The 15,792-nt window shown below is 43.0% G+C and overlaps 3 protein-coding genes across 4 annotated transcripts; 1 reads left to right on the forward strand and 2 right to left on the reverse strand.

Annotated features, from left to right (window-relative positions):
- Positions 1-374: 374 nt before the first annotated feature.
- Positions 375-5,418, reverse strand: LOC118365527 (zinc finger protein 653-like). Of its 2 annotated transcripts, none has more exons than XM_035747810.2 (10): positions 5,041-5,418; positions 4,775-4,812; positions 4,362-4,673; positions 3,673-4,220; positions 3,365-3,539; positions 3,114-3,219; positions 2,865-2,976; positions 2,581-2,695; positions 1,757-1,856; positions 375-1,531 (listed from the first exon to the last, which is right to left on the reverse strand). In XM_035747810.2, exons 1-10 carry the CDS (start codon positions 5,334-5,336, stop codon positions 1,354-1,356), a joined length of 1,980 nt encoding a protein of 659 aa, XP_035603703.2. In that variant the 5' UTR covers positions 5,337-5,418; the 3' UTR covers positions 375-1,353. The 2 variants fall into 2 exon arrangements, with proteins under 2 accessions (XP_035603703.2, XP_035603704.2); XM_035747811.2 differs by having other exon boundaries at positions 3,114-3,204; positions 5,041-5,416.
- A 2,250-nt stretch (positions 5,419-7,668) lies between these two features.
- LOC118364646 (uncharacterized) lies at positions 7,669-9,242 on the forward strand. Its single transcript, XM_052518314.1, has 3 exons — positions 7,669-7,717; positions 7,848-7,918; positions 8,132-9,242. Exons 1-3 carry the CDS (start codon positions 7,669-7,671, stop codon positions 8,615-8,617), a joined length of 606 nt encoding a protein of 201 aa, XP_052374274.1. The 3' UTR covers positions 8,618-9,242.
- Positions 9,243-9,514: 272 nt separating this feature from the next.
- Positions 9,515-14,478, reverse strand: LOC118365528 (erythropoietin receptor-like). Its single transcript, XM_035747812.2, has 8 exons — positions 14,189-14,478; positions 13,679-13,814; positions 13,319-13,485; positions 13,065-13,216; positions 12,761-12,917; positions 12,534-12,621; positions 12,314-12,401; positions 9,515-12,219 (listed from the first exon to the last, which is right to left on the reverse strand). The coding sequence occupies exons 1-8, from the start codon at positions 14,436-14,438 to the stop codon at positions 11,515-11,517; spliced, it is 1,743 nt and encodes a 580-aa protein (XP_035603705.1). The 5' UTR covers positions 14,439-14,478; the 3' UTR covers positions 9,515-11,514.
- Between the last annotated feature and the right edge of the window lie 1,314 nt (positions 14,479-15,792).

Raw genomic sequence — 15,792 nt, forward strand, 5'->3', positions numbered from 1 at the left:
TTTAACATACTTAAAATACATTGGAAGTAAAACTATTTCACTTATATTGTAATTAATTATAGGTCATATTTAATAGAAATATGGAAACACTGGGCAGACACTTTAATACAGTATTGTGGTGAGTATATGATTTTAGCTCAAGTCTAATGACCATTTATATCAGGTTAGAGCATTAGAATTCAAGTACCTTGACTTACTCATCATCAATGAAATTATTTAGAACATTTGTCTTACCAGCCATTGGTGACATACCTGATGTGTCTTACATTCATTCCACAATGCACTGAAAATGTGTTTGGCAGTTCCTTGTATGTCAGTGTGACAACGCTCACATTATGCTTTTCTTTGCCACATCAGACAATCCCAAACTCTAATACAGTACTCCTTTTTTTATTTTACATTTGTCTCAAACAAATGTATCTTCCAGAAATATGTACAGAATCTATTTAGGTCATATTCACATATTTTACATTGATCATTTCAGTGATACAGAAAACAGGAAAAGAACATAACTATAAATTAGCAATTCTGCTTTGGAACTTTACAAAAAAAGGTTTTCAAAAACTACATTGCCATTTTAGAACCACAAGACAACATCACCCTGTTCATAGACACACAGCACAACAGCCAGACCTGAAAGATGATGCAAGACTTTCACACAAAAAGACTACTCCTTGGTCAGGTCAATGACAAAAATGACCAATTCTCTATTTCAATGTAGGCAGCCCACTTGTGTGACAACACAACTCTTCTTTCTGAATCCATTGACATGTCCTTTACATCCATATGCACATTGTTACAATTAGTACTCAAGATGTAATTATAATTTCCCCATGAATATGTAAGTTATGTTAGTTTTGGCATTTTACCAGCAGGCATCAGTTCATGTACATGTATTGACATGAGAACACAAGCATTAACAAAAATAACATACTTTTTTCCAACAAGTACATTACAACTGTGGATGACAAGTGTATAAAAGTTAATAAAAAAGAAAGAATCTATGGATATGTTAATAATATGGTATAGACAGTATGGTTTAGAGGCATACAGCACATTATGTAAACAACTCTGCTGAAATGTACTATATCAACAGCTAGGCTGTCTCTGTGAGCTCTAAAAAGGCTGTGTCCAGCACAGCTTTGAGAGCAGGGTCTAAAGTCCATTATAATGAGCAAGTCTAAGCAATGTCCTTAGAGTGTTCATTCAAAAGAGCTGCTCTTTCCCCAAAAAGGCATACCCGCCATCTATGGGCACTCTTCTTCTCTTGTTCTTTGTGTCGACAGATTCAGTCCCTTTCTGGTCTGACTCTGACCAGTTGATATTTAGTGCACATTCCAGCAGCACTGCGCCTTATGTTGCCTGTTTGTCTGGGTGGCTTTTTAACTTGTGAAACTTAACACTGTCAAGCTTTTCAAACCTCTTGCCACAGTGTTCGCAGGTGAAGTTGTAGTGGGCCTCGGGGGTGTGTTTCTTCATGTGCCAATTGAGAGATGCTCGCTGGCGACACTGGTACCCACAGATCTCACACCTGCAGAAGAGGTAGAGGAGTGGAGGGAGACAAGAGATGAAGGGGAAAAATGTAAGATGATTCAAATCAGCAGAAAGTATTTTTAGGAGTGCAATGTAGTCATTTCTGTTTGTGAGACAAAATTGCATATATTGTATAAAACCAAAATATAAAATGTTTAGAGAAAATGAAATCTGGGTCACCGTCTGGGTGTAAAAACTTGAGTGATCAAAGTGTTTCACTCACTGAAGGGGCGTCTCTCCTGTGTGTGTGCGCCGGTGAACCTCCAAGTGATTCTTCCTTTTGAACGATTTCCCACACGTTTCACAGATGAAGTCTCGGACTCCTACACAAAGTTTGATGAAAAATGTATATCAAATTTTATTTCTCACATGAGCAGAATACAAATGGTGTAGTAGACCTTACAGTGAAATACTTACTTACAAGCCCTTAAGCAACAATGCAGTTCAAGAAATAGAGTTAAGAAAATATTGACTAAATAAACAATAACGAGACTATATAAAGGTGGTACCGGTACAGAGTCAATGTGCGGGGGTACGGCATCTGTGACAAACTTAGTTGAAAAATGAGGGGACAAAGTTAGTTGGGGTTGGGCACGGTCTGGAGGCGCAGAATTCAGATGCTTGTAATGTTGAGTCGCCAGGACAGCTCACAACTCATTTAGCCTCTCTGCTGATTGGGGCTCTCAACAATTAGATTTTATTTGGAAGTGATTCAGAATCCCCATTAGACAATATTGCTGAAAGCAGTCTGTGTATTTAACAGCCATTGTATTTGGTAATTCTACAGACCAGTGTAATGTTTGGAGATTTTACAATCAGGTCAGCAATCATTTCACTGGCAGCACGGTTAGATGCGAGGCGACTGCGAAGCATCACCCAGTAAAGTTCCATGCGGTCAAAACCATTCGCTTTAGAGACAGGTTGACATTCAAAGCTGCATTATACAGTAGACAACATGGCAGGATACATATGAATACATTACTACTAGCTCATACGCCAATGTACAGTATATCACTATAGCCCAGATTTAGAGTTGTTTGTGCCCACCTGAGTGGATGATCATGTGGCGATGCAGGTGGTTTGACAGATAGAACTTCTTGCCACAGCCGGGGTGGGGGCACACCTTGGTCCTCCCCTTCCTGTGAACCAGATTCACATGGTTCTGCATGGGAACATAAAAAATATATTATGAATCACAGCATGAAATGGTAGTTACAGCAACATGTGTGCATTTCTATTTTCTTTATTCGTAACTTGATGGCACGAAAAGTCAAGGTGTTCCAAATCAAGGCAAAAGCTGAAGTGTAGAGTGCCTAAAGGGGCCTATTTACCTGAAAGCTGCTGATGGCTACATAGACTTGACTACAGCCTTCATACGGACAGTGGAACATCTTGAGCATTCCATCTGCCTCGATGACAGGACCTCGTCTGCTCCTTCTACATCTGAAATAGAAAAGTGATGCCCATGATTCGTCTACAGAAGTGCTCTGAGGAAGTCAAGATGGGAATGAAAATGGCGTGTCCATATAAGTTTGTCTCTACAGATGTGATCCCCATAATTTTCCATGCTGGCCACTCACCTGCTTAGGCCCCTCTGTAGCTCCCTCTCACAGGTCGGCTCCAAGCCATGAGACTCAATACTGGGCTGGAGGAGCTCCTTGTCATTGAGGCCTGAGAGAAAAATATCTCAAACCATTGGAATAGCAAGCTATTCATCATTGATTTTTGTCAATGTCAGTATCCTTTAAATCAACATATACAACAATTACAGCATATTCTAATGCATTGTCTGTCAGTGTAAGCAAAGGCTAAAATACTGTGCCAGCAGTACCTGTGATGGAGTCTTCCTCTGTTGTCTTAAAGTCTGCCACTGACTGGCACATTTGGTTGTAAGCCACGCCCTCTATGACAGTGCAGGTGACCTCCTCCACATCTCCGCCCCCCATGTTGAGCTGGATGCCCTCGGATGCCAAAGCCTCATAGCTGGGGCCAGTGATGATGATCAGCTACAAATGACAGGCAGAGGGACATAGGATAGGCTACATGTTAATATTACTATATAAAGGCAGTGCTTTCAGGAACGACAGCTACTTGATTGTGATAAAATTCCAAGACAAATTACTAATGAGTATTTTAAACCTGAGAACCGTCCAGAGTTCCTCGCTGGTCTGGTATCTCACAGGTGGTCCCCACAGTCTGTAGTGTCTGAGAATCAAATAGCTCCCCTTGCCCAGGCACCTGCATAGAGGCTGGGACTGGATGGAGGTTGGTCTGAGTGTCTACACCAACTGTGTCACCCAATGTCTGTGTGGTGTCCTCCTCATCGGCTTTGTCCAGTCTGTCAGTTAAGGATGCAGTCACTACAACACACTCGTAGCCATCTTGTGATGTACCCACTCCTTCATCTCCCCTGTCTCTTCTCAGGTCCTCCGCCTCCTCCTCTGGGTTGATGTCCTCCCCTACAGCATTGTAACCTGTCTCCTCCTCGTCAGATTCCTGGGCTTGCTGTCTGCCTGCCTCCATCACCACCTCCATCTCCCAGACAGACTGATTCTCAGAGAGATGCTCCATCAGTGGAGTGTCCCTGGATGGGGCCTCCATCCCTGGGAGCTGGCTGAGAGCCGTGGCCTGCTCCACCTGATCCAAAGTCACCGGGGCTCCGGCCACTTCCAAATCCCCTCCTGCATCTAGGAAAGACAAGGGTACAGAATACAGATGCATTTAAATACAGGTTATCTGGTTTGTCAAATCAGTGGTTCCCATACAATTACATGTGACCCAGAACAATTAAAAGCCAACTTAGTATCTGAATGTACTGTATCTCTTACCAGTGAGCTGTCTGTGGGCATCTGTCTCTCTCCTCCTCCTCCTGGTCATGATTCCTCCAGTTTCCTCTGTCCTTGTGTCCCTGTCAACTTCCTCCTCCATCTCTGTCTCCATCTCAAGCTCACTGACCCCTCTTGGTGGCGAGGAGAGGTGCTGCACAAATGAATGGTCAGCATCACACTGCCAGATAGCAGAGGTGGAGAATCCAGGTTGGGGTTCCAGAGCTCTGAGCTGCGGTTCATGTGGACAGGTTTGGGAGTGATCCTGGTACCAGGTCACCATGCTACAAAGGCTAGACACTCTCTCATTTTTCCCTGTAAGAAAATAAGTATCACCAGTGTCAAATGTATCAATCCCTCATGTAGGGCTACTTTTCTTTATGGGTAAATGGATCAAATGTGGTGTTTTTTCTTACCTATTTTCAGTTTTGTACATACTTCTGGGGTTGTCTTCCTAGCGGCCAGGAATATAAATATGACAGTGACGTTATTGCATGAGGATACTGTGTTAACGTTAAGCACTATTGAGTTGATAGCCCGAGCTAGCTAACCCAATTGATTGAAGGAGGTGGCCTGGGGAAAGGACATTTAACAGATGACAAGAGAGGGGATAAACTAGCAAAACAATATTAGTTACTAGCTAGTTTGATATTATGATTTTATGTATTATTCGTAAACTTACCCTCCGTATTTTTGCCGGTATATCTCACCGTACGTGGAGTTGAGCAGGATTAGGTACTCGGCAAGTCCAGCGTCACTCAAACTCGTTCGCCGGCGAAGCTCACTCCAAACCTTGTGAGATTCTCCAAGATAAACTCGCCTAACATCATACTTCTTGCGGGACTCGAGGCGTCTTTGTGCTCGGTCAGAATCCGTGAGCCTGGGACGGCCTCTACAACGCCTCGAAATTGATTTAATTTGATCCCCGGCTTCTTCAGCATCCAGGGGACCCTCCTCTCCTCCATAGCCATCCGCCATCTTGACAACAGCTGTCTGTTGTTGTCATTCCTAGCGGAAGTTGTCTTACAGGAAGTGACACCACTTGGCGGGAAACGAAAATGTTCCTTGCACATCATGCATTGAGCAGAACGTTTTATCAACGATAAACCAAGTTCATACATGTAGATAGATAGCTAAAGAAAGATATGGCTGATATTTTGACCCTTGTCTTTAGGATATTTAACCAACACAATGGAAAAACGAAGGATTTCAAAATGCGGTGCCTTGGTGGTCGGAGACCGCCTCTAAATTGGGGCTCAAAGTCTCATTTTTCACTCAGGTTCAAATTCAGAGCCTTCCAGGATCATGACAATAATCCATGTCCAACCTGAGCCCTGACAATTTGAAGGTAATTAGCTATTCACATACTACTAGGCCGACCATTTCGAATCTCACCATACCCTCTCTGCTATGCAATCTGGTTTCAGAGCTGGTCATGGGTGCACCTCAGCCACGCTCAAGGTCCTAAACGATATCTTAACCGCCATCGATAAGAAACATTACTGTGCAGCTGTATTCATTGATCTGGCCAAGGCTTTCGACTCTGTCAATCACCACATCCTCATCGGCAGACTCGACAACCTTGGTTTCTCAAATGATTGCCTCGCCTGGTTCACCAACTACTTCTCCGATAGAGTTCAGTGTGTCAAATCGGAGGGTCTGTTGTCCGGACCTCTGGCAGTTTCTTCTATGGGGGTGCCACAGGGTTCAATTCTTGGACCGACTCTCTTCTCTGTATACATCAATGATGTCGCTCTTGCTGCTGGTGAGTCTCTGATCCACCTCTACGCAGATGACACCATTCTGTAAACATCTGGCCCTTCTTTGGACACTGTGTTATAACAACCCTCCAGGCAAGCTTCATTGTCATACAACTCCCCTTCCGTGGTCTCCAATTGTTCTTAAATACAAGTAAAACTAAATGCATACTCTTCAACCGATCGCTGCCTGCACCTGCCCTCCTGTCCAACATCACTACTCTGGACGGCTCTGACTTAGAATACGTGGCCAACTACAGACACCTAGGTGTCTGGTTAGACTGTAAACTCTCCTTCCAGACCCACATCAAACATCTCCAATCCAAAGTTAAATCTAGAATTTGCTTCCTATTTCGCAACAGAGCAACCTTCACTCATGCTACCAAACATACCCTTGTAAAACTGACCATCCTACCAATCCTCGACTTTGGCGATGTCATTTACAAAATAGCCTCCAACACCTACTCAACAAATTGGATGCAGTCTATCACAGTGCCATCCGTTTTGTCACCAAAGCCCCATATACTGCCCACCATTGCGACCTGTACGCTCTCGTTGGCTGGCCCTCGCTTCATACTCGTCACCAAACCCACTGGCTCCATGTCATCTACAAGACCCTGCTAGGTAAAGTCCCCCCTTATCTCAGCTCGCTGGTCACCATAGCATCACCCACCTGTAGCACGCGCTCCAGCAGGTATATCTCTCTGGTCACCCCCAAAACCAATTCTTTCTTTGGACGCCTCTCCTTCCAGTTCTCTGCTGCCAATGACTGGAACGAACTACAAAAATCTCTGAAACTGGAAACACTTATCTCCCTCACTAGCTTTAAGCACCAGCTGTCAGAGCAGCTCACAGATTACTGCACCTGTACATAGCCCACTTATAATTTAGCCCAAACAACTACCTCTTTCCCTACTGTATTTATTTTATTTATTTATTTTGCTCCTTTGCACCCCATTATTTTTATTTCTACTTTGCACATTCTTCCACTGCAAATCTGCCATTCCAGTGTTTTACTTGCTATATTGTATTTACTTTGCCACCATGGCCATTTTTTGCCTTTACCTCCCTTATCTCACCTCATTTGCTCACATCGTATATAGACTTGTTTCTACTGTATTAACTCTGTGTCGTTGTATGTGTCGAACTGCTTTGCTTTATCTTGGCCAGGTCGCAATTGTAAATGAGAACTTGTTCTCAACTTGCTTACCTGGTTAAATAAAGGTGAAATAAATCAATAAAAACTACCTATCTAGTTTGGTCCAGCTGCTGTGTTTTTTGGCACTACCTTGATAAACATGACATAACATAACACACAGCACCACACTCCCTATTGAAATCATTGGTCAGCCCACTGACCTAACAATGTCTTATGACATCAAGCACTTTTATTTTGTGTCATGTTTAATTGGAATATGCAGCAAGTCAATTTTACATTTGTATGTACTTTGTTTGTGAGGTAGGCCTAATGATGGATGCTTATCTCTTCTCACTATCCTGTCTCCTAAGCAGATAAGAGAGCCCACTCTAAGTACCCCTAATCAGTCACAGAGATGTGCATCACTTCTCAGCACAAAACATGCCTGATGGGCCCACTGCCAAGTTCTCCCTAAAAATCAGAGGGAGAAAATGTTTTCCTGAAAATTCCTAAGCAAACAGTTCTGATTATTGGCATGACTTTATTGCAGAAAATCAAGTTAGCTTCAGGACGTTGCCTCTTTACATGAATCAGCCTCTGGATCTGCTGCCCCTCCGTCGCTGATCATCGTGGACGGACTGGAGGGCTACCTGCACGGGCCTGGGGTGAGTGGTGGCCTTTAGCAGGCGGAACAGTCCTCTGCTGCCCCTCCGTCGCTGATCATAGTGGACGGACTGGAGGGCTACCTGTGTGGGCCTGGGGTGAGTGGTGGCCTTTAGCAGGCGGAACAGTCCTCTGCTGCCCCTCCGTCGCTGATCATCGTGGACGGACTGGAGGGCTACCTGTGTGGGCCTGGGGTGAGTGGTGGCTTTTAGCAGGCGGAACAGTCCTCTGCTGCCCCTCCGTCGCTGATCATAGTGGACGGACTGGAGGGCTACCTGCACGGGCCTGGGGTGAGTGGTGGCCTTCAGCAGGCGGAACAGTCCTCTGCTGCACACATCTCTGCTCTGCTGTATGACACGGCTGCATTTCTCAAACAGACCTTGGAAGAGAGAGCCGCTAGTCTGGCCCCCTGTCGGGTAATAGCCTCGTTCCAGTCCGAGTGGGAAGGGCATGCTGATGGGGACACCTCAGACCCTGTCCTCTCAGTGTTAGACCGCTACTTTCAGGTTAGGTGTACCTTGGACCAGGACTGGAACTCTGCCCCTGCTGTAGCAGGACCACAGGACACGTGGCATGTTTACCTCTCTGGTGCTGGGATCACAGAAGACCCTATTGCTAAGGATGAGGAGGACTCAAGTCTGGCAGGAGAATGGCGACTGGTCATTTGCCCCAATCGCTCAATGGAGTTTACAATGGTTTGAAATCTATTAAATTACTTCACAGTGGATGAGGAAGAAATAAAAGACATGAAAAAAAAAGTATATACTTATATCAAACAATTGCATTCCCAAAGACTGAGATGCAAGGGGAACTATTTTTTTCCAATGCATAAAATGGTTTTCACTAGTGTTTACAAAAAGTTTTCAGCTAAATTCTTGTGTGAATTAAACCACTCCTCCGACTGAATCGTACCGTTCCTGACTTCCTTGCCCTGTTGTCTTCTCTCCTACACAATGTGACTTCACATTCAACCATTCAACTCCCCTTTACATGACTTTTCTGTCTAACCGTTGTGCTTTCTAAGATCATTTGTAGAGGGAAGATTAGGCTGATGCTAGATGGGATAGCAGAGAACGTCACGAAAATGATGTGCACGCTTCAATGGGGCAGAAGGCCGTACGTTGTTGTCATTCTGGGTGGCCAGATAGCTAGCAACAATGACAAGAAACTGCCATGTGGGGAATCTTAAGTGGCTTGTTTCAGCTAGTTTTATCTTACCATGTCTTGTTTTGACTGATGTCACGTCTATGCTAATATGGCAAAAATTTGCTAGCTAGCTAACCACCAACTTTAACTATGTATTTGAGACAACAAGTGCTCATTGTACAACTTTATGTTTTCAATAAACATTGGAGACAAAATATAGTGTACATGTTGTCAACAATCTAAGCCAACCCTGTAGATTTTGCCACATAGTTGGGCACCTGTCGGTTTTATTGCTAAACAACCAAACCATCTATAGCTATTAGCTGTCGGGGACAGAATATCTCCCCACATTTTTCTCAACTAAAGGACAACAAGTACATCAAATGGTGCACAGTTTACAAGCATTTCGCTACACCCGCAATAACATCTGCTAAATATGTATATGTGACCAATAACATTTAATTTGCTTTAATGCCATACATTTTTTAAAATCGTATTAGTACAAAAAAAACATTGTGAAGATATCAAATATAGAAGCACATCAGAATTGATTAACATGTTATATTTCAGGCATTATATTTACATTTTTGTTGACCATAAAGAGATACTGAGTTACAGAAATGATAGGTTGTCAGAAGTTTTGTATAGGTAATCATCACAGTATTATCATAACATGTAATGAAAAAGTCAGGAAACATTCACCAGTTTGTTTAGAAATGAACACTAATAATAACTGAAAAGCAAAGGGTTTAAAGACAAATTAGGAACTAATTAATATTCCAAATGTTAGTAAACTAAAAATAAACAAAACATGTTTGATTGGAGCCTTTATTCTAAACAAATTTTCACATGGGTTGTTTTTAAAAGATTTTCCCTTATTTACTAGGCTATGTTCTATACCTGTGTTCTGTGAGGGGATTGTGCTCCTCATCTTCTCTGGACAGATCAGAACCTCATCTCATTATGCTAAGATCTAGGTCACTCATATAAGAAAAGTTGTGAACTTCACTTGTTATGACGTCAAATACCCTTTTCCCCAATGCCCAGGGTACTCACCTACTGTCCACATTCTAAGGAACGGGACGATACCACTATCTTGGCAAAGAAACAAAACATGAAACAGATTGAACTTCTTTAGGAAAACCGCCCCAATGCTGGAAACAAATCATTTTGTAGTCATCTACGTTAATTTATTTTCCAAGCTATAGAGCATAATATTTGACACATAGCAGGCTTTTAAAGGACCAAAGAGTTTAATCTGCTTTGTTATAGTTTTGCCATGGAAAGAATATTGCGATACTTTACCACCCTCAAACTAAACTCTGGACCTCGAAGCCAGTTCAACTCAGTTTGCATTGTTCCCCTCTAGTCAGGGACTGATTTAGACCTGTGACTCCAGGTGTGTGCAATTAATCATCAGGTAGAACAGAAAACCAGCAGGCTCCGGACCTTGTAGGGTCAGAGTTGAGTATGCCGACCCTACCACATTGAATTGTCATATTCACATGTGCCTATACATACAACTGTATTCTTTACCAATGGACAACTTAATATAATAATAACTTCAAATGTGACAAGCTTTTTTCAATCTACCCATGCATTTTGCCAAATCACAATTTTTGTTTGTTGGGTGGGAGGAATTACCTACATTTTCAACAAACTGGTGTTAATTTAAACCAAAAAAATAACATCTGAATTATTTACAGTTTCAGCAATTATGGCCTCTCAAAATGTATGATAATATGTAAGATTCAGCGAGGTGACAATTAGACAGATATACACACATTCATACACAGGAACCATCATGACTTTTACAACCTTTGTTGATCTAAGCATTGCAAGCAAGAGGTGTACAATAGCATCATACTGAAATGTGACACATTGCCTAAACACATTCCTGCACATCCTACAGCACCTCTTCATTCTCGCAGGAGCTTCATGTTAAGACCATGGCTACATCTTAGTGATACTCTTGTACAGTACACAATAGACAAACACAATATTTACAATTTAAGTGTCAACTTTATCTAGTTATTCCAATAAAAATATAGAAAATAACCTTATAAATTGACCTACAAGATCCAGTGATTTAAGAATATACATATTACACGTGTTTTATAATATCAGCTGTAGAGTGTTTTAGTTGTTCATGTATTTCTCAAGCAGCTGCCTTCTGTTTGACGGGATATTGTGAGAATGAGCTTGTGACATCCAAAGAAGTATGAAATCCTTATCAGGGATACTTTTGACTTTTCCTCACCAAAGCCTTTGAGCTTAAATGTTGCTTTGTCTGTTATCTCATAGTTATGAGAGTAGCCTACACCTTGGCTTTTTACATTCCACTGACAAGAAGATAGAGTCCATGTAGAAGCCTTGGCCAAACATCCCAACTGTTTTTCAGCTTCAATGGACCTTTAAGCCTCAGTTTAAGCCTCATAGCCTGTAACATAATTCAGAATGCAAAGTGGATGGGCGTACCTATGGGTCTTCTGTGTGCAGGGATCTCGTTCTTGTACTCATTGGTATAGATAACTCCCTTCCCAATGTCATCGATCTTATTCGAGCTCATCGGACTGTAATCCATGGAGACGCCTGAGTCGGCCACTGCCATGTAAGTGTACCCGGGGCCCTTGGACGGCCAGGTGTGGTTTGGGTACTCAAAACTGGACTGGGATGAGAGGCGGCCAGATCCTGAGCTCTGTTGGACGGAGCCCAAGTCTGATCGAGATTCAGAGGATGTCCTTCCAGAGGCAAAGAGAACCTGCAGGGGCAAGGTTTCTTCCAATATGTCATCCAGAGGCTCCTCCAGACTGTGGTTCTGAGCATTGAGGGTGACATAGGCATCATGGGACTCCAGTAGAGAAGACTGGGTCCAGGGTGCAGTGTGCTGATGAATAGCCCGGAGCTGGTCCATCGGCCAGTGCTCCTGGGGGGTTTCTCTCCACCCCTCCATCAATGCAGGATCCACCCTCTTTAGCTTCTTGTCTTCATCCTCCTCCTCACCAAGTGCCTCTGAGGCCTTGGGCGGCAAAGCGGAGCTGGGTAAGACGGGACCAAGGCTAACCTCTGAGAGCACCTCTAGTGGAGCAGGGAATTCCTCGGAGTAGAAGTAGGTTGGCCTCAACCATAAGCCTCCAGTGCTGTGGCCCAACCACTCCTATTGACAAACCAAATGAGAGAGGTTCAGGAGTCTGCACGAATATTGAGTCAAGATGAACAGACTACGATACACACATCTTTATTTGTCTCACCTGAAAGTCACCGCCATAAACCTTAAAGAGGCCTTGGAACTTGCTTTCAGGGGTGGGAATGATTGGCCAGATCTTCTTCAACAGGAACCTGAGGACAATATTGTACAGCCTTATTCCATAAATACACCACTGAGGATGTCTCTACAAAGGAGATCACTAAAGAGTGTAGTTACAGTGGTAGACTAAGAACATTGGAAACTTGTTGTTTATGGTAACTGACCTGCGATGAGACATGAGCACAAGGAGAGACAGCAGGGTGAGGACGAGAGAGATGATGAGACTCAGGGACACGATGAGAGGGTCCAAGTCTGCAAATAAGATATCACAGCAACAAGGTTACACCAGGGATGAAATCCAAGGGAGGGATCCCTCACAAATAGAACAAAGATGTTTAGCTCACGAGACAAGCACATTATTTTGGTGACCGTGTGAATGTTTGAAGCTTACCACCAGGCATTGTTTCCATCAGTACCGGGTCAGTCCAGGTGCTCCAGTAGCCGCTGTAGCTGATGCCGTCCAGTTTGACACGAATGCGCACCTTGTACTTAGTGCCTGACTGCAAACCACGCAAGATGAGCTCAGAGCTGGCTTGCACCTCCTCCACCTGAAGACGAGATGATAATGCATTGCCATTGACACATCTCTGCCGAAGGCCAAGAAAGGAACGGCACCATTATTCACAAGAACTTCAAACGTTTCTCTTGTCTGGTAACAAACATCTACCTCTGATATGAGTGTGTGTTGTTCATACCTTTCCAATGTGGCTCCCTGCCATGGCGTAGCTGACCTCATACATCATGCTGTCACCCATGTACTTGAGAGAGGGAGGCAGCCAGCTGGCCTTCAGCTGCCCCTGCATCCCTGTACTCGTCAATGTCAGATTGGCAGGCGGGTCTAACAGGACTGACACACAGACATGAAAAGAAAATGTCATTCCTAAATCCTGAGAAAAAACGAATGGAATAGTTCCCAAAAGTCACCCACAACCAAAACTCTATAACTCACAGACAACTTCAATGAAGAGACTGCGGTTGTGGATCAGCAGGTCGTCCCGAAACACCCGGATGTCAAGGGGCACAAATAATTGAGTCTGGGACAACCTGCAAAAATACAGCCTCTTGCCACCTGCTGCTGGTAGGGCAGTTACGGAACACTCACTGCTGTTCTCATTCCTGCAGAAGAGGAGAGATATTTTGGATTGTTTACACTTTGTATCAAGTTTCTAGGCTAAATGGAAAATTGAGGTGATCATTCTTCAAAACACATGTTCATAGCAAGTAGCTACCCTCTACCAAGACAGGGTGAGAGGATATGGTACACGTAGCAGCAATTATTAACTGAACGCTTTGCCTGATCATGACGTACTGGTATGTGTATATGAATGAGTATTGGTCAGGAGAGCCAGCCCTTTCCTCATCCTCCTCCCAGAAGCAGGTGAGGTCTGACATCCCTTCAGCAAAGCACTTTGGATTCTCTGGCTCAGCGTGGAGCAGCAGAGCCACTGTGTGGACAAGGGAGGGAAGTCTTAGTCCACAAGGAAAATGTGTGTCGGGGCATTATTAGTTTTAACAATTTAGTAAACACAGGTGAAGACTTAAAGTAAGTATCCAAACAGCTCCAGAGGAATGACTATTGATGATTAGTGATTATTCTAATTATTTTTAACAGCTATTAAATTGACCAAATTGTGCAAGGAAACACAAAAACTTTTGACAATTGATAACCCGTATCTATCTTAACCCAAATCTAAAACATCAAACCTATTATGTTGAAATACAAAATATAACATGATTGAAAATAAGCATTGTAATTGTAAACACTTGTGTTACAGAAGGTGAAGAAAACAAGTAGGCTATTTGGGAAAATGTGTCCTACCTTTAGTTTCCAAAGCTTGTGCACCATGCACGATGGACGTTTTCTGAGCGCAAAATAATACACAAAATACCAACAGCTTATTCAGGTTATTGTTTGTCATCTTTTTGTCTCCTCTGAGAACAAAGCGGCCTACGCGTTCTGTTGTACTGCATAACTGGTAGGCAACCAGCTCCAAACGTCTGTTTTCTTCATCTCGCTTCGTGACAGTCTGTCTCTGAGATACTATGGATAGTGCAACACAGTTGTGCATGCATCACAGGAGATAAGGTGTGAGCGGGTGTCCAAGCCAAGCTGTTTACTTTTTACTCAAACCCAACTGTAGAGGTGGAGCATACAAAATATTTTCACTCATGTCTGTGGGCGGGACTAGAGTAAGGTTACAACATGCTTCCATTGGAACAATATGTCCCCCAAAACCACAGGGAACCTTGGATAAAGCTGAGGGCCACAACACAACTCTAAGTGACATCTGCATTTAGTTGTAGTGGGTATTTTTTTCGACATGCATAATTGAGGTTCCTTATTGTGAGGAACAAAGGAGGCACGTGGCAGACATACACAGGTAATAGGGTAGGCCTAATAACTGAAAACCCACATGGAGCCAGTGAACTCACAACTCAGCGTAAACGGTCTCTTATCTCTGACCTACACCCATGTTTTTGAGCTCGACCTACGTTATCTGTATTGCAAGGGGTAGTGTCCCGTGATAAGCATGGGGGCGTTTAGGCTCATCCCAACCCTACATAATTTGAATGTAATTTAGCCTGGCCTTACATCACTTGACTTTAGTGGGCTCAGGCTGAGGATTTCTCATTTGGCACTAAGATCACTGATAGTGTAGTCTTCCATCATATACTGGTGCCTATGATGTAAAAATATAAAAGGTTACAAAACATTGCAAGTAGATTAACTGCAAAGGACACAGAAAGGATGTGGGTAACTGGTAGGTGACAGGAAAGGGCACCAGGAAACCTCTTATTGTTGAGGACCACGGCAGTGTGGTTTTCTGTGGCGTTAGATTAACCCCCCCCATCCAAATGGGAAGGGAGGTAGGACGTAAGGCCATAAATTATAGATGGTATCACCATGAAGACTAACCTAACCACATAGAGCCAGGGTCTCAAGCCTTTGTCCGCTTGACTGCATAGATGTTGTGCTTTCACAAGTTCTAATCATCTAAACGATTTAGCATCAGGATTGCACAATAAAACGACAACTCAGCATTTATATTTTGTAATGAAGTCTTTATTTTCATAAACACATTCAATGTATATGCCTTTTCTAATAAGATTTTCCATCAAACAGAGCTTTAAATAGGAACAAAACAAATATACATTAAGACACAACAGTATAGTTCCCCCTTAATATTATAACAAACCTCCTATATAACCTATGGAATGCCAGACTACACAAAACTAACCAATTCCACAGAAAGACAATAAAAGGATAAAATGACTCACAACTTCAGATGAACATAATTATCCAAAATAATGTTTTTTTTAATCAACTGACATTGAAGTATTTAGATAAACTGGGTATCAGTGCATCAGCATGTGATTTAGAGAAGTCCTCAGGACTTTCAGTAAAACCTCTTTCAATCCAGT

This window comes from Oncorhynchus keta, chromosome 5 (genome assembly GCF_023373465.1).
Source record: "Oncorhynchus keta strain PuntledgeMale-10-30-2019 chromosome 5, Oket_V2, whole genome shotgun sequence".
Classification (NCBI taxonomy): domain Eukaryota; kingdom Metazoa; phylum Chordata; class Actinopteri; order Salmoniformes; family Salmonidae; genus Oncorhynchus; species Oncorhynchus keta.